Source organism: Nerophis ophidion, linkage group LG10 (genome assembly GCF_033978795.1).
Source record: "Nerophis ophidion isolate RoL-2023_Sa linkage group LG10, RoL_Noph_v1.0, whole genome shotgun sequence".
In the NCBI taxonomy this organism is placed as follows: Eukaryota; Metazoa; Chordata; class Actinopteri; order Syngnathiformes; family Syngnathidae; genus Nerophis; species Nerophis ophidion.
Window position 1 is genome coordinate 15,652,081 of NC_084620.1, and position 18,542 is coordinate 15,670,622.

The following is an 18,542-nucleotide window of genomic DNA, read 5'->3' on the forward strand; positions in this document are numbered from 1 at the left end:
AGGGCCAAGGACCGAACCCTGGGGAACTCCACACGTTACCTTAACATAGTCCGAGGTCACACTGTTATAGGAGACGCACTGCATCCTATCAGTAAGATAAGAGTTAAACCATGACAGGGCTGAGTCTGACATACCAATTCGTATTTTGATACGCTCTAATAAAATATTATGATCGACGGTATCGAAAGCAGCGCTAAGATCGAGGAGCAGCAACAAAAATGACGCATCAGAGTCCATCGTTAGCAATAGATCATTAGTCAATTTTGCGAGGGCTGTCTCAGTCGAGTGATTTGCCCTGAAACCGGATTGAAAGGTTTCACATAGATTGTTAAACGCTAAGTGCTCATTTAGCTGCTCTGCAACAATTTTTTCGAGGATTTTCAAAATAAAGGGAAGGTGAGACACCGGTCGGTAGTTTACCATGAGGTCAGGATCGAGGTTAGGTCTTTTAAGGAGAGGATGAATAACCGCTTTTTTGAATGCAACGGGAACAGTGCCCGAGGAAAGTGATAAGTTTATAATATTTAGCACTGATGGACCTAATAATACAAAAAGCTCCTTGATAAGTTTCCCAGGAAGTGGGTCAAGTAAACATGTTGTTTGTTTTATTCCATTTACACGTTGTAACAATCCTTCTAATGTTATTTCATCAAAACGAGAGAAACTATTTTGGATATTTGCAGTATCCGCCGTATATACAATCGTATCTGTGTTACTATAACCCCGTTGTAGCTGGGACGCATTGTCTTTAATCTCCTTTCTAATAAGTTCAATTTTCTTATTAAAGAACTTCATAAAGTCATCTGCCGAATGGGTGGAGCTACTGGAAGGAGTCCCTTGTTGGGTTAGCGATGCTACTGTACTAAACAAAAATGTTGGATCGTTTTTATTAATGCGGATGAGATTTGAGTAATAATTAGTTTTAGCTAAGGTAAGCATGCATTTATAAGTTATTAAACTATCACTCCATGCTTGATGGTGCACCTCAATGGTTCAATCGCTGGCATCTTCAGAAAATGGGCCACAGATTTAGATATGTAACTGTTACCATCTGTTAGGCCAGGCCATTCTTCTGTTTAGTTTTTCCTGTGTTTTTGTTCACTTCCTTTCTTGGCCTCTTATTTTTACTGAACACTTCCTGTTCAGGTTGTATTTCCACTGCACTGGACCATTGTAAACACATTGGCAGATCCTTGTATTGACATTTTAACCTCACTCGAATTATTAAACACTGGGGTCCAAACTTGTGATTTACATAACACCCCTTTAAGTCTTCTGTTTTTTGGTATTTTTTTCCTAATATCTGTGTTGGCCCTGTGATAAGGTGGTGACTTGTCCAGGGTATGTCCCACCTTTCGCCCGAATGCAGCTAGGATAGGCTCCAGCCCCCCTGCAACCCTGAGAGGAACAACTCGACAAGCAGTAGAAAATGAATGAAATGGATGATTGATGTAACTAAAGTGTTGCTGTAGCTTGTTTACTTCAAATGTAGTCAGTAGTCATTTGTTCAACTTCTTCAGTTATGTATGGAACTGTTATGTTCCTCAAGGTTCCATTTTAGGTCCTCTCTTTTTCATCATTCGAGCTACTCAACTGCTGACCTGCAACTTCAGTTCTAAAAACTTGTTACAGACTCACATTTACATTTGTTTAGTTACATAAATCACATCAGGTAAAAAAAAATTTAGCTGCCAAAAAGGAGAGGACTTAAAGAGGTTCCTTGAGGAACGCCCCAGTGAATGTTAACTTATAAATTGGGAAATTAGTGTTCTAAGTTTGCTAGCAAGGTTAAAATTTCAATACAAGGATATGCCAATGTGTTTAACGTGGCCCAAATTATTCTATGCAACAGGAGCACTCTAGTGTTTCTCGGAATTTGCTGCAAAACTGTTTGTCTCTAAAGTCTTGAACTAACCTCAAGGGCTGGTATGGTATAATTTCTGGGCCGTCAGATGAATAGCCCTGTGCTTCAATTAATTACCTTCTGAAAAAAACAAAAATTACAACAAAAATATGCAGAAATGATGGAAAGGCTTGTCAACAATTTACTGTTAGTTTTAACTTTTTATTATCCACATTCCGCTTATTTCCCCGTAAAAAGTGACAAGTAAATGTACAAGCTTGTTTCGGCTTCCATCTGGGTTATTTCGACAACATCAATTAGACGTTTTAAGGGGCGTCAACAAAAACGGGGTTACTGGAATATTTTATTGCTCCTTGCGGGTTTTTTGCACTAGTGACTTTGTATATATTGTCAAAATGTTCATGAATATGTTCACTGATTAAAAAAATATGTTTCCTTAATTTACCAAAAGTCTTTGAATAATGACCATGATCAACAAACTAAAGACAAATCATTGAATTTTCATAAAACATTTTGAATAAAAAATAGTATAAGTATTGATATCGGCAATGCTGACTGTATTTATTTGCAATCAGATCGCTACCAGAAATTGACGTATCAGCCACACGTATATAGAAAAAGCATTTAAAATGGGATAATGGGACATTAAAACATCCATCCATCCATTTACTACCGCGTATCCCTTTTGGGGTTGAGGGGGGTGCTGGAGCCTATCTCAGCTACAATCGGGTGGAAGGCGGCGTACACCCTGGACAAGTCGCTACCTCACGAACATGAGAGATATAAAAATAAACACAATTTCAAATACTGCACTTATTATTATGAAATAAATTATGTTAGTTAACAATGATGAAGAAGAAGCGAGTTGTTTTTGAGGAGCAAGACTTTTAGGTATTGATCATCACTGGCTGACAAATAATATTTAGTAAGGTGGTTGTTTGTAGAATAATGCATTCATCATCAGGCGTCCCAGGATGTCCTGATCTGAGGTCTGTGGATTCTCATCTGTGAAGAAGAAGAAGAAAAATTATCTAATTAAACACTCATTTATTTTGTCCCACTGACCGGTTGACTGGAGGGATGGTATTCATTGGTATGGTCATGTCCAACAGAGTGGGGGTATCTGTTGTGGTACAATTCGGTGTCTGGTAGTTGGGACGCCTCGTCCAGCCTGTTCATGCTTATAGCTGGGACGGACTCTCTGTAGTCAGCGTGCTGTCGAGTTGGGTGCATGGGATGGTTTCTGTTGGGGCCTCGTACTGGAACGATGGGTTGATGTGTCCTGAAAGAAGCACAAACAAGAAGATGTCTATGTGGAAAACACTTGCAAATACCAAAACCTAGTCATGGAGCCACTCGCTTATTCTGTGACAAAAATGTCTCATCTTTTGTAATCAGCTGTGGTTGGGTGATATCATCAATCAATCAATCAATGCTTATTTATATAGCCCTAAATCACAAGTGTCTCAAAGGGCTGCACAAGCCATAACGACATCCTCGGTTCAGATCCCACATAAGGGCAAGGGAAAACTCACAACCAAATGGGATGTCAATGAGAATGACTATGAAAAACCTTGGAGAGGACCGCAGATCTAGGTGACCTCCCCCCTCTAGGGGAGACCGGATGCAATGGACGTCGAGTGGGTCTAGCATAATATTGTAAAAGTCCAGTCCATAGTGGATCTAGCATAATAGTGAGAGTCAAGTCCATAGTGGGACCAGCAGGAGACCATCCCAAGTGGAGACGGGTCAGTAGCGCAGAGATGTCTCCAACCGATGCACAAGCGAGCGGTCCACCCCGGGTCCTGACTCTTGACAGCAAGCCCTTCATCAATGGCCATTGGACCTGTGCCTCCCCTTCCACAAGGGAGCGGGGGGCCGAGCAAAAACGAAAAGAAAGGGCAGATAAACTGGTCTAAAAAGGGGATGTATTTAAAGGTTAGAGTATACAAATGAGTTTTAAAATGGGACTTAAATGCTTCTACTGAGGTAGCATCTCTAATTGTTACCAGGAGGGCATTCCAGAGTACTGGAGCCCGAAAAGAAAATGCTCTATAGCCCACAGACTTTTTATGGGCTCTGGGAATCACTAATAAGCCGGAGTTCTTTGGACGCAGATTTTTTGCCGCCACATATGGTACAATACAATCGGCAAGATAGGATGGAGCTAGACCGTGTAGTATTTTATATGTAAGTAGTAAAACATCTTAAATGCACAGGAAGCAAGTGCAGGTGAGCCAGTATAGGCGTAATATGATCAAACTTTCTTCTTCCTGTTAAAAGTCTAGCAGCCGCATTTTGTACCAAATGTAATCTTTTAATGCTAGACATGGGGAGACTCGAAAATAATACGTTACAGTAATCGAAACGAGATGTAACGAACCCATGAATAAGGATTTCAGCGTCACTGGTGGACAAAATGGAACACATTTTAGCGATATTACGGAGATGAAAGAAGGCCATTGTAGTAACACTCTTGATGTGTGACTCAAACGAGAGTTGGGTCAAAGATAATACTCAGATTCTTTACCGAGTCGCCTTATGTAATTGGTTGTCAAATGTTAAGGTGGTATTATTAAATAGGTGTCGGTGTCTAGCAGGACCAATAATCAGCATTTCCGTTTTCGTGGCGTTGACTTGCAAAAAGTTAGCGGACATCCATTGTTTAATTTCATTTAGACACGCCCTCAGCTGACTACAATCCGGCGTTTTGGTCAGCTTTAAGGGCATGTAGAGTTGGGTGTCGTCAGCATAACAGTGAAAGCTAACACCGTATTTGCGTATGATGTCACCTAGCGGCAGCATGTAGAGGCTAAAGAGTGCAGGGCCAAGAACCGAACCCTAGGGAACTCCACATGTTACCTTAACATAGTCATATGTTCAGGTAACCTGATAACGTCACCATCAAAGTTTCTGTGTGGCTTGTTGCTAAGGAGAAGTTGTGTTGCAGTTGAAAAAAAGGTCACGATACCCTTGCTTAGAATTACGATCGTAATTCGGTCTTACATCCTGAAAATGTATATCTATCATCATAATTCTCATTATCTCGTTCTGCTTTAAAGAAACTAGTGGTCTTTCTGTTGTTCTACCTCGGAGATCCCAGAAGGATAGATGACAAAAATGAATTGAAAGACTGAAAATATTGCATCAAGTCAAAGACTCCCTTCCCTAGACAATGCCTGCATGCACATGTGCTTAAAGGGGAACTTCACTTTTTGGGGAATTTTGCCTATTTTTCACAATCCTTATGGGAGACAAGCACATTTATGTTTTTCTTTTTTCATGCATTCTAACTTCTAAATAAATGTTAGCAAATGTCTAACAATGGAGCCAATCGGAGTTTCTCTATTTGGTCTATAAAGCCCTCTAAGAAAACCTCCAAAAACCTCCATCAACGTTGTCTGTAAAAACACTAAGTATATGTGAAATGTAGTAACATTGTAGTGAGATGCTCGTTCATGTACACATGCACCCTTTAGGTTTTTTTCCTGTTTCAGCCGTACAGTTTTGAATTTCCTGTTGGCAAGCTTCGCAATGATGACGTTGTGAATGATGGTGGTGTTGTTTTTTTTCATTTAGTGGGAAGCATGCACCTTTGGTGTTGATACCAACATCAACATTATTTGATTGCAGAAAGTTGACCACTTACTGGTCTGTTGAAGAAGCATCCATTTCATATGGTTCTCTTCTGTTGCCAACTGCTTTGGCATAAGATCTAGGAGTGATGCGCAGCTGATGATATTCTGGTGTGTATACTTATTGATATTCTCCAGGTTGGTGATGACTTGGTGTTTTTCTGTGTTATGCATTATAAATATTAAATAAATGCGATCAAAAGTCCACTTGCAATTGAGCCTATGGGAGTCGCTCTTTTCTGCCTATAAAAGCGGGAAAAAAAACATCCAAACGCCTACATTAAGGTTTACATGCTGTTAGTTTATATGTAATGTAGTAAGGGACACATTAATAATAACATTTAATATGTACGTATTTTGATAATTTTAAGCATACGAGGTGCACTAATTTAAAAAACGCATCACAACGTTTTTTTTTCATTGCATCACTAATTTTTACTCACTGCAGAATTCATGAGACGCAGCATGCATAATAAAACATCCCTTACTGTGCAATGGCTGCTGTCATTAGGATGCCGACTGATAAATCTTGTTGTATTCCTGTTTTAGATTGCTCAAGACTCATAAGCCTCAGGAAGAAAAGGGAGGGTGAAACCAAGCGTCTTTTCGTATCGTTCTCGTCATTCAAATTCGCTGTCAAAGTTTACCTACCTGTCGGATTATATCCTTGTCCGACTACTATCCAGGTGATATGCATTATTTATTATCTACAATAAACTTCCACGAGCAAAGGAAGCAAGGAAGAAGCTTACCACTCGATGATGTAAACATAGGCACACACGCCAATGATCACGGCGCCGTTATAAATAGTTTGTCTTCGTTAGCGCTTATAATAACAATATCACTAAGACTTAGTTAATATTCAATGTGGGTTCCTACAATTGTTGTTGCTATTTTATTTAATGCTTAAATCGACCATGTTCACATTGGTTAAGTTTATAGTTATATTACCTTGATTTCAGGTGTAATTTTGATAAAAGTTTTGTTTATATTATAAATGTAATATTTGAATGGTTATAAATGAATGTGTTCATTAATTGTGTCTTTGTTCTGATATCAGACCAATGTCTGATACCAATAAATGATCGGGACACCCTTAATAAGAATGCAGATATGGCATGAAAGCGCACGCTTACCAGCATTGTAGGTGCCCGTTGAGAGTTTGTCAGATCGAGACCACTCCAAATCCTCGTTGAACCACTTGTTTACCTGCTTCTTTTTAATGTCTTTTTTCCTGCAATCAGTCGTTGATTAAATCCTTGTTCACATTTTGTTCAAGCAGAGCCTTTTGATCGTAAGACCGTGAGATGTACTTCCTTTACCTTTGCTTGTTGATGGACAAATACACAGTCAAGCCCACCACAGTCGCCAGGAGACACGCCAGAGTGACAGTCAAACCGGCGTAGAAGGCTGTTGTTTGGATTGGCATACGGCAGTCGGTGTTCAAGTACCAATAGGACGTCAAATCAGGACACCTGAAAACCATCCGTATCCAGTGAATGAAACAACAAACTGTACGGTTACATTCGCCACTCAAGTGGCCGTCTTACAGACTAGACTATTTGATGAAAGCCACATTCGGTTGACTCTACTTACTTGCAAATAGCTCCAACATTCCTGAAAACTTTGCACGTTCCTCTGTTAAAGCATGTTTTACGATCCGGACGGTGGACGTCGCATTGGGTGAGACACACAATTTTGTTGTTGATCTTCATAGCTAAGTAGAGCTCAGCTAAGTCTGGATCTTCGATGATAGAGCTGCAATACGCTGCAGGAGGAAAGCAAGCAAAGACAATTCAGACCTTTGAGAGGTCAACACAACAATTGCACAAGCTGCTTATAGGGGGAAATAATCAATCCAAGTATCAGTATGATTGATAACAGGTTAATATTGTAATTGATCATGAAAAATGTAAAATGACAGAAGAAGATATCACTATTGGCATTGGTAATACTGGACATGTATTAACCTTTTATTGGTAAAATACCAACATTTGTAGTATTGCCCACCTCTAGTGTATGCTGCCTATTACGGATCGATCCAAAAAAGATACCAAAGGCCTGTTTTACTAAGATCCAAATACCACGCACAAAACAGCGTGTGCAAACTATAAAGTTGCATCTACTATTTGTGGTTGTGTTGCGTGTGAGCTACTAAGACTTTGTGTGCACTCAGTGGCCTAGTGGTTAGAGTTACCCTGAGATCGGTAGGTTGTGAGTTCCAACCCCGGTCTTACCATCAAGAGGCTCTGCTTGAACAAAATGTGTACAAGGATTTAATCAACGACTGATTGCAGGAAAAAAGACATTAAAAAAATGGGACCCATTGCCTCCCGCTTGTCACTCAGCATCAAGGGTTGGAATTGGGGGTTAAATCACCATAAATGATTCCCGGGCGCGGCACCGCTGCTTCCCACTGCTCCCCTCACTTCCCAGGGTGTTATCAAGGGAATGGGTCAAATTCAGAGGACAAATTTCACCACACCTAGTGTGTGTGTGTGTGAGACAATTATTGGGACTTTAACTTTAATTGAAAAGAGGTGCGGACCACCTTATCAAAATGAGTATTTTGGGTGTACGATTGGCAGCTTTCACCACCACTCGATCATTTACTGCACATCCATGTTATCGTCCTGCTACTTGTTACATTTTGCTATGTTTTTAAACAAGCAGCGGACATGTACCACATTTTATGGGAACTTTAGAAGCAGTCATGCGGTGAATCTACATTGAAACCACCTTTTTTTTCGTGCACTGAAGGTGCTCTAATGCGGCACTGACTGCGAATGTAAAGAATATGCAAGAAATGCATATTGCAAAAAGTTTTTTCACAGACAAGAGATTAATAATAAATCTTCTGTTTGAAAACATCTTTAAAAACAACAAACACAAGCAGTCATCAAAACACATCAATTAGATTTGTTTTTAATCAGCCTCTTAAGTCATCCAAGCGCAATAAATTTATGAAATGTTATTGCTGAGTAGACAATATGTCTAATATTATTATTTTTGACAGTTCATATACAGTATGTTGACAAGCATACATAAACTGGAGCTGCAGCGCGATCGCCTCTTTTTTTCACAGCTGTTTGTGTAACTGTGTCAGTTTGCACAAAGTTTTCAGACGTGCTAAATGAAGATGCAAAATAGCACTCACAGTTGTGCTTTAGTCTTGATCGATCACACTGGCTGTGCTAAATAGCTATGGTTGCATCTTTTCCTCCTATTATTGTGGCCGTTCTGATGATCAGCATATATTCTGCATTTTAATGAAGACATACACGCTAAATGAATTGTGCTCCTTATTATGCTCACAAAAGAGACACAATCCTCTGTGTGCACGTTTAGTAGATCAGCTTTGCGTGTGAGTGTTTTAGTACATGCAAACCTGAGAAGATCAAGTTCCAAGAGTAGTATCCCTATTGGATCGATGCTAGCATGATAAGATAAGAATAACCCTTTTTGTGTTTATTGTCAATAATACCTGTAGTGTTCTGTTACATTGTTTATATTGCTGTATGTATATATTATTTACAAGCTCATAGAATACGTTCTTGTAGTGCTTTGGGGGCAAAAAGCCCCCAAATTTCCATGACAGCTAATAGTGGAATTTGCCTTGCTTGACTTATTTTGCACTTTTGATTTATTTAGCTCAAACCATTGTATGTAATAAAAGGAAGTAGTTGTATTATTTAAGCACTTTTGACTTAAATTTGGTCAAACAATTGTGCGTAATAAAAGCCAATACTTGTATTATTGTATTCTATTGTTGTGTTTATATATTATTAAATCAACAAAAAAAGGTCAAATCGATCTTGAATGATCTTGACAAATGTCCAAGTAAAACAATTTTTCCGGCAGATTTATCCTTTATTTACTTTGTATCGAATCAAAAGTAAAATATACACTATTCTAAGAGCCAGGCTACATACTGTATACTTACTGTCCAAATTCAATGGTGTTTTATCCACTTTGGGCGTCTCTGTGATGTTGAAAGGACAACCTACAAAGTCACAGGTCAGAATTAATGCTTAGTCCACTGGCGAATGGAAGGATCATGTACTATGATGTCCTACTTGGCGTGCAGCTAACCAGCCCCTGAGCAATCTGAGTAACGTCTGCCACGCTTTTGTTGTATGTGTCATCATTGCTGCCGTTGTTTGGGACCAGCACCACTACATCATGAAGTACACTGATGCTGAAACACAAAGATAAGCATAAAACACAATGAGCAATGAGTGACCACGTTGCTATTCAGTCTAAATGTTTCATCACTTTTGAAAACATTACAATGTGAGCTTTGTTTGTGAATAGAATGAAAAATCAATGCAATATGTACAGTGCAACCCATTTAAGTTGATGACCCTCGGACTGGCTGACTCACGTCAACATGAATGGTCGAAACCGTAACTATCAAAAGTAAGCATGTTTAATTTTTTTATTTGAATTTTTATTATAAGTTAATATGAATAATTATATTAATTTAATATTATAACTGCTTGCACTTTTACTTGTCGCTTTCACTATACACATGATGAAAATAGGCCATGATAAAGGATTTTTAAACTTACAATATTTTTCTACATTTTTGCATACTTTTATTTTGTTTGTTGCATATTCATGTGGTATTTTATATCTTATTCGGTTGTAATGCTGTGTAACTAGACAGTAGTTATGTCACTGTTGTCATTTCACACTGCTTAGCGATAATGAAGAAGTTCATAAGACCACAACACAATGGCAGATTAGGGCAAGCTACTTGTAAAATATAGAATGCTAAGGGTACAAGTTATTCTATATTTAATGAAGCTTCACTACACTGAAACCACCCACCAGAGAAACATAGATAAGCTAAACTACAATAAATGACAAAAGTAGCTTAACTACATCAAAGCCTTTTTATTTATTTTTTATGAACTGTAGATGAAAACGACATTGTCAAATCCTTTGATAACAAGTATATTATTACCACGGAAATATAAATATGTATCAGACTGGTAGAATAACTGTCATTGAGTCACGGTGGCAAAATAAGCATAACTGAACAGGCGTGTACTAAACAAATTTTGTTTTATAGTTGCAGATGTAGTCATCTTTCTCTATTATATTTGCATTTTCTATGTTTAGCTTGAGATAGTCTAATTGGTCATTGTAATTCAAGTTGCAATGGTTTCTAGTATCTCGCTCATTGTTGTGGTCTGATATATGTTACTCACTTTAGCATCTAATTGTCATTCAAAGACCCCTGATTAAAGTTAGAAACAGAAGTGTCACTTGTTTTTTAAAAACAGGGGATATTTAACTCCCAAAAGATGCACTAATAATAAATGTACCTAATCATAATATTAATAATGATGAATAATGATGTTTTACATTATTCACTGATGATAATCCTATGTGTATCAACTAATTTCTACTTTACACTCCAAAGTAAAGGAGAATCTGATCATTCACAATCTTTTTAGGTGAAAAAATGTCAGATTATTTAAATTAATGTTCTGGCCACTTTATATAGATTTGGTTGGCTTTTTTTTGTAAAAATAAATAAATAAATATATTGCAATACTCTCGTTTGTGTTCAAAAAATGCTTTGAGACCAGGTAGTTCACAATGTAACCCAGAATGAATAAATAGGTATGAAATAATATAAGTGAATGACATCCTTTTATTGGTCATCACAGAAAATATTTGCGGGTGCTTTACGAGTGTGACAGTCCAATGTTGCTCGTATAAAGAGATGATAAAATCTTATACAGATCTTTTCCTCCAATTCGAGTCTGTTTTCCCACATTACAATCCTTCTTTATTTGGGTCATGTGTAGCTGCACAGACTTTGGAATTATAAGACACCGACTTGTCCATCATTTCCGACGTTTTAATCATGGTGTCAAACCGTGGATTTTGGGGTTTGGATTGTTTTTCCGAGGCAAATGAAAGTTGGCACGAGCAAGACGTGAGTGTAAGACTTGTAAGTACATACTTATTTTTAACACTCTAACTAAAAATGGCAAACAAAAGGCGCGCACAATGACAGAGAACAAACTTGTCTAATGAAAACAAAAACTAGCACAAAGGCATGACTATGGACAAAAAAACAAAACTCAATAACTGTGACATAAAAAAAAAAAACTTACGTGGCATGGAGAGAATGATTAGAATAGAATAGAATAGAATGGACTTTATTGTCCTTATATTTGCATATAACGAGATTAAAGACTCCAACTTAAGGTGCGGTAGTGGGAACAAATATGGGGTGACATAAATAACACAAGAGGTAGTAATAAAGGAAAATAACTAACAATTGAAATAAACAGACTACTATCCAATAAAAATAATAAGCAATCCTGTTCAATATACAAAACACTATAGAAATACAAAATACTGTACAATATACAGAACAAGACAAGAGTACCGAAGTAATAAATAACAATCAGTGTCGGACGTATTGCACTCGAAGGGTAGTATTGCACAGTAGGGTATTAGGGCATGATATTGTATAGGGGTGAATTATTATTATTATATGTTACAGTTCAACATGGTCACAGCTTTGGGAAAGAAGCTGTCTCTGAGCCTGTTTGTTCTGGTTGTGATGCACCTGTAGCGCCTGCCTGATGGTAGCAAGTCGAACAGGTGGAAGCCAGGGTGTGTAATTAAACAGGCATGGCATGAAGGAAGTATAGGTAAAGTCGCCAGGCTGACCACCTGGAAACTACAGGTTTAAATAATGCAGGTGATTGAACAGGTGCGTGACATGACAGGTGAAACTAATTGGTTAACATGGTAACAAAGCAAAAAAGGAAGTGCAAGAACAGGAACTGATTGTCCAAAAAACAAAACCGAACATGACCAAAACAAAACATGATCCCATAGACGTGACACATGGCACCATTTACTTTTCTTACTCTTTCTTCTGAGATTGTGTAACATGCGAGTCCTACCCTGAATTGTGACGTCAATGAAAGCACAATAATGCAATGCACTGACTGCCAGCAAGGAAACAGTGTGTGTGTGTGTGTGTGTGTGTTTCCAGTTACCCTGCTGTTGTTGGTGTAACTCTGTGACTAGCCAGTCCGTCAGCTGCTAATCTCACCTGCAATAAAGATAAAGATAATAGCATTCCTTATCTGCGAAGTCCAACTTAATATCTAACTTGAAAGCCAGAGAGGGAGTGCTTCACCTTTGTCACATCAGAGGCTGATCGTCTCGAAAAATGCTTGGTGGATGCTTGGCTGAGCAAAACAACAAAAAAAGAGTTATATATTTTTCAGTTCTCGTCTGTGTTCATTTTCACAAATATCCGTGGTTTAGACTTTGACCTAGACTTAGTTTATATGGTGTTGTTCATATCATTATACTGTTGATGGTTCTATTGATTTACAATGGGTAATAAAAGAGAATAAGTGTAATATTATATTGTAATTATGATGAATCAAATTTAAGTAAAATTAACAAAATAATTTAACAATAAATTTTCCAGTAAAAAGTATCAGTTTCAGATCCAAATGTTGCAGTATCACCCACTCCTGGGTCATACTCACCTCACTTTCGTTACCAGAACTTTTTTAAAGTTTGGTAGGTTTTTTTTTTTGTAAAAGTCTCCCATCTGAAATTTAAAGGACATTGAGGAGCAGGACAAGTTGGGTTAGATAAACGACAGAGTGCTACTGCCAGATAGATCAAAACAAACAACTTAGACCTTGTCTGAAAAGTTCCCGACAAATGCTTTGTAATCATCGGAAGTCACATCTTCATAGTTGGCGTTGTAGTCATCATTGAGCACTACGATGACCTCAACCGCTCTGTCGAGGAGATCTGCGAAGAGAGGGCTACAGATTGGCAAGGTGATGTCAAGACTATACACTGTTTTCTGGTGTTTACTGATTGAAAAGTACCTGCCGTGATGGTTTTAACTGTCTCACAAGACTTTCCATCAAACCCACTCGGACACTTGCAGCCACTGCCTGTGAAAATTCCACCGTTCTGGCAATGAAAGGGTTCAATAGTTGTTGTTGGCTCCCCTGGGGTTTGTGGCTCTGTGGGATTGGTGGTTTCTGGGACATTGGTGGTCTCAGCAGGATCAGAAGTGTTTGCCTCAGTAGTTTGCGGTAGTGACGTGGTCTCTGGGTTTTCTGGGGTTCCTGTGTTAATCTCAGCAGTAGTTTCAGGTAGTCTGGTAGTTTCACCAACTTCAGGTGTCAATGTACCTTCTGGATTGGTGGTTTCTGGGACATTTGTGGTCTGAGCAGGATCAGAAGTGTTTGCCTCAGTAGTTTGGGGTAGTGATGTGGTCTCTGGGTTCTCTGGAGTACCTGTGTTGATCTCAGCAGTAGTTTCAGGTAGTCTAGTAGTTTCACCAACCTCCGGTGTCAATGTACTTTCTGGATTGGTGGTTTCTGGGACATTGGTGGCCTCAGCAGGATCAGAAGTGTTTGCCTCAGTAGTTTGCGGTAGTGACGTGGTCTCTGGGTTTTCTGGGGTTCCTGTGTTAATCTCAGCAGTAGTTTCAGGTAGTCTGGTAGTTTCACCAACTTCAGGTGTCAATATACCTTCTGGATTGGTGGTTTCTGGGACATTTGTGGTCTGAGCAGGATCAGAAGTGTTTGCCTCAGTAGTTTGGGGTAGTGATGTGGTCTCTGGGTTCTCTGGAGTTCCTGTGTTGATCTCAGCAGTAGTTTCAGGTAGTCTAGTAGTTTCATCAACCTCAGGTGTCAATGTACTTTCTGGATTGGTGGTTTCTGGGACATTGGTGGTCTCAGCAGGATCAGAAGTGTTTGCCTCAGTAGTTTGGGGTAGTGTGGTCTCTGGGTTCTCTGGAGTTCCTGTGTTGATCTCAGCAGTAGTTTCAGGTAGTCTAGTGGTTTCACCAACCCCAGGTGTCAATGTACTTTCTGGATTGGTGGTTTCTGGGACATTGGTGGTCTCAGCAGGATCAGAAGTGTTTGCCTCAGTAGTTTGGGGTAGTGACGTGGTCTCTGGGTTCTCAGGAGTTCCTGTGTTGATCTCAGCCGTAGTTTCAGGTAGTCTGGTAGTTTCACCAACTTCAGGTGTCAATGTACTTTCTGGATTGGTGGTTTCTGGGACATTGGTGGTCTCAGCAGGGTCAAAAGTGTTTGCCTCAGTAGTTTGGGGTAGTGATGTGGTCTCTGGGTTCTCTGGAGTTCCTGTGTTGATCTCAGCAGTAGTTTCAGGTAGTCTAGTAGTTTCATCAACCTCAGGTGTCAATGTACTTTCTGGATTGGTGGTTTCTGGGACATTGGTGGTCTCAGCAGGATCAGAAGTGTTTGCCTCAGTAGTTTGCGGTAGTGACGTGGTCTCTGGATTTTCTGGGGTTCCTGTGTTGATCTCAGCAGTAGTTTCACCAACCTCAGGTGTCAATGTACTTTCTGGATTGGTGGTTTCTGGGACATTGGTTGTCTCAGCAGGATCAGAAGTGTTTGCCTCAGGGGTTTGGGGTAGTGACGTGGTCTCTGGGTTCTCTGGGGTTCCTGTGTTAATCTCATCAGTAGTTTCAGGTAGTCCAGTAGTTTCACCAACCTCTGGTGTCAATGTACTTTCTGGATTGGTGGTTTCGGGCACATTAGTGGTCTCAGCAAGATCAGAAGTGTTTGCCTCAGTAGTTTGGGGTACTGACGTGGTCTCTGGGTTCTCTGGAGTTCCTGTGTTGATCTCAGCAGTAGTTTCAGGTATTCCAGTAGTTTCACCAACCTCTGGTGTCAATGTACTTTCTGGATTGGTGGTTTCTGGGACATTGGTGGTCTCAGCAGGATCAGAAGTGTTTGCCTCAGTAGTTTGCGGTAGTGACGTGATCTCTGGGTTCTCTGTGGTTTCTATGTTGATCTCAGCAGTAGTTTCAGGTAGTTTAGTAGTCTCACCAACCTCAGGTGTTAATGTAATTTCTGGACTTGTGGTTTCTTTAGTAGTCTCACTAACTTCAGGTGTTACTATATTCACTGGATTGGTGGTTTCTGGGAGATTTGTGGTCTCAGCAGGATCAGAGGTGTTTTCCTCAGTAATTGGCGGTGATGACGTGTACTCTGGCTTCTCAGTAGTTTGTTTGTCGATCTCACTACTTGTTTCAGGGAGTCCTGTCGTCTTACCAACTTCGGGTGTTTCTCTACCTGCTAGTTCGAGGCTTTGTAGAACACCAGCGGTCTCAGCAAGATAAAGTCCTAGAAGTAAGTTCACAACTGTGAATTTTGGAGGCTGAAATGATAGTATTAAGTCACATCACATTGGTATTTATGAAGCAAGTCGTTGTTAGTGCCTACTGCCTTCTACATGGTTTATCAGTCAAAATAATAATTTAGCATGGATTAACATTTAATGTAGGTAGTTGTTAGTAACTTAACAAAAAGTCACAACTGGTCCCCCTGACAGTAACCTCGAACCAACAATCTCCCTATGTAGGAGTGGTGGGAAGACAAAATAATGGAACTTTCCATGCTGATAAAGCAAAGCTTCCTCTATGTGGCATGTTCTATTATAGGGTACATTGTTGTAGTTTAAAGGTTTCAAAAACCTTTGTCTTTAAATACGCCAGAATATTCTTGCACATTTTAATATTCTGTATATACTGTATCTTGTGGGGTCGACTTCATAGGAGCTATGGGATCCATAAAAAGGAGGGTCAGTATTAAAGAGCAACTCATTCTCAAATTGAGAACAGGACGAGTACATATGCATTAGTAATTGCTATGAAACAGAGAAGGGATAAGATTTAAAAAAGCCTTGCTTCTTCCTACTCCTTAGCGGACTTGTGAAGATAAATTAAAATATTGATACTGTATATGTGTTCAAAATAAACTCCAACCAACCAACCTTGTGATATGTAGACAACACACAAGTAGTGTTTGTTTTATGCTTGAGTGTCTGTAAATAATTAGATTTCCATTTTTTTTAATTCAAAATAAGTTTATATCAAAATATTTATAGCAAAGTTGGCAAACGGCGACAGTGACCAATAATTACATTTTTAGCTGTTTTAAAGGAAATTACCTCAGAATTAATAGATAGTGGATAAGGCAGGGGTCGGGAACCTTTTTGGCTGAGAGAGCCAAAAAGCCAAATATTCTAATATGTATTTCCGTAAGAGCCATATAATATTTTTCTTAACACTGAACACAACTAAACGTGTGCATTTTAAGCAAGACCAACATTTCTAGAGTAAAATAGGTAAATGATAAATGGGCTGTACTTGTATAGCGCTTTTCTACCTCCAAGGTACTCAAAGCGCTTTGACACTACTTCCACATTTACCCATTCACACACACATTCACACACTGATGGAGGGAGCTGCCATGCAAGGCGCCAACCACCACCCATCAGGAGCAAGGGTGAAGTGTCTTGCTCAGGACACAACGGACGTGACGAGGTTGGTACTAGGTGGGAATTGAACCAGGGACGCTTGGGTTGCGCACGGCCACTTTTCCACTGCGCCACGCCGTCTCTTATTCTTTGTAATAACATTGTTATTCTGAAAGCTAACTGTTGAGGGGGCGTGGCCTGCGGGCCTGCAGCGAACTGGGGTGGGCCAGGACGAGCCTCGAAATCAGCGACAGGTGCGTAGATGGTCCACCTGAGCCTTGTTATCCAATCACCTGTCGCTCTGTTATAAGCAGCAGCCAGGAGGAGAGACGGGGTTGGGGCTGGAGCCAGAGTGCGAGCGAGAACAAAAGAGAAAAATACAATTGCTGTAAAGCAACTGAGAGACTTATTGAAAAATAAAACAATATTTTAACCCTGAAACAGGCTCTCATGTCGGTGCTTGGTGGTCTAAAGAACCCCCAGGGGGACAAGCCCCAAAATAACCAATAATAAATAAATAACTTCTTACCATTAACGCAACTTCTTGAACAGGTGCGGTAGAAAACGGATGGATGGATTAAAAATGCATGAGAATGTTTTATATTTTGAACGTTATTTTTAACACCATGATTACAAGTGGAATCATTCATTATTTACAGTATCGTGTTAAGCAATGTAAGCTCAGATTTATCCGAGAGCCAGATGCAGTCATCAAAAGAGCCACATCTGGCTCGCGAGCCATAGGTTCCCTACCATTGGGATAAGGGTTGGGTATGATTTAAGCAAATTTAAGAGCTAGCACACCTCTCAAGCAAAGATGAAAAACTGATAAGAGTACATTTACCATATGTACAAAAAATATATATTTGGTCATGATGACTAAGAGAAGTCTCTCGAAGTTTCGGTAATGATTTATATAGAACATCAAGAATGGTAAGCACAGTATGAGGATTTAAAAATGTGTTAATATTTTAGGTGTGCCAACATGATTGTCTGAAATGTGTACAATTTTTGAACATAAGAAAAACATATTCCAGATGAAGATTGCTCAGTAGAAAATGTGAACTTACCATTTGCAGAACACAGGCTGACAGCAAGAGCAGCTATGATGAGGATGTATGAAGATGCCGCCATAAGCGAAAAACGTCCAAATCACCAGTGATGAATGTCACAAATCCAGATGTTTGTCCGACTAAGGTGAGCCACACAGACTTCAATAAGAGACTTTGAATCATTTGCTCATTCCTCCACCCAGATTTAAGGTGTGGAAAAAACAACGTCACTGATAGCAGACTTTACGGCGATAAGGCATGGGATGTACGAACACGCAAAGGGCGCTATCCCCATCAATATTGCACTCTGCCCTCTTCCACCTGGACAGCATACAAGCCAGGTGGTAAAAATCATTCAGTGTTCACATTACTTTTACATCACATTATTTTTAATTTTCCTGAGGGCATCAATAAAGTACTATCTATCTATTAAAAGTGCAATGGATTTATGTTTCCAAAATTCCAGTGAGGGCCATGCATACTAAACAAATCAGAGGATCAAAGGGGCCACTTTGATATTGTTTGCAAATATTTTCTTATTTTTATTTTCAAAAAGGTTAAAAATCATATAAATAGAGCTGTCATACTTTTAAAAAGTTAATAAACTCATGTGATTAATCAGGGCCAGCACGGTGAAACAGGGGTTAGTGTATGTGCCTCACAATACGAAAGTCCTGAATCAGGATC

General features: G+C 39.4%; 1 protein-coding gene across 1 annotated transcript; it reads right to left on the reverse strand.

Moving 5' to 3' along the window:
- Positions 1-2,728: 2,728 nt before the first annotated feature.
- LOC133560268 (mucin-17-like) lies at positions 2,729-18,016 on the reverse strand. The gene is made up of 13 exons (XM_061912605.1): positions 17,874-18,016; positions 13,392-15,668; positions 13,196-13,311; positions 13,038-13,102; positions 12,677-12,728; positions 12,534-12,589; positions 9,576-9,697; positions 9,443-9,502; positions 7,096-7,267; positions 6,822-6,974; positions 6,636-6,733; positions 2,930-3,146; positions 2,729-2,869 (listed from the first exon to the last, which is right to left on the reverse strand). Exons 1-12 carry the CDS (start codon positions 17,935-17,937, stop codon positions 3,046-3,048), a joined length of 3,336 nt encoding a protein of 1,111 aa, XP_061768589.1. The 5' UTR covers positions 17,938-18,016; the 3' UTR covers positions 2,729-2,869; positions 2,930-3,045.
- Between the last annotated feature and the right edge of the window lie 526 nt (positions 18,017-18,542).

What these genes read in the sequence shown, in the direction of transcription:
- LOC133560268 (XM_061912605.1), bottom strand. Translation starts at nt 17,937, where the DNA reads ATGGCGGCATCTTCATACATCCTCATCATAGCTGCTCTTGCTGTCAGC. An exon ending in GCTGGTTAGCTGCACGCCAA is followed by an intron (nt 9,503 to 9,575) that starts GTAGGACATCAT and finishes GTGACTTTGTAG; the next exon opens with GTTGTCCTTTCAACATCACA. An exon ending in AACACCATTGAATTTGGACA is followed by an intron (nt 7,268 to 9,442) that starts GTAAGTATACAG and finishes TTCCTCCTGCAG; the next exon opens with CGTATTGCAGCTCTATCATC.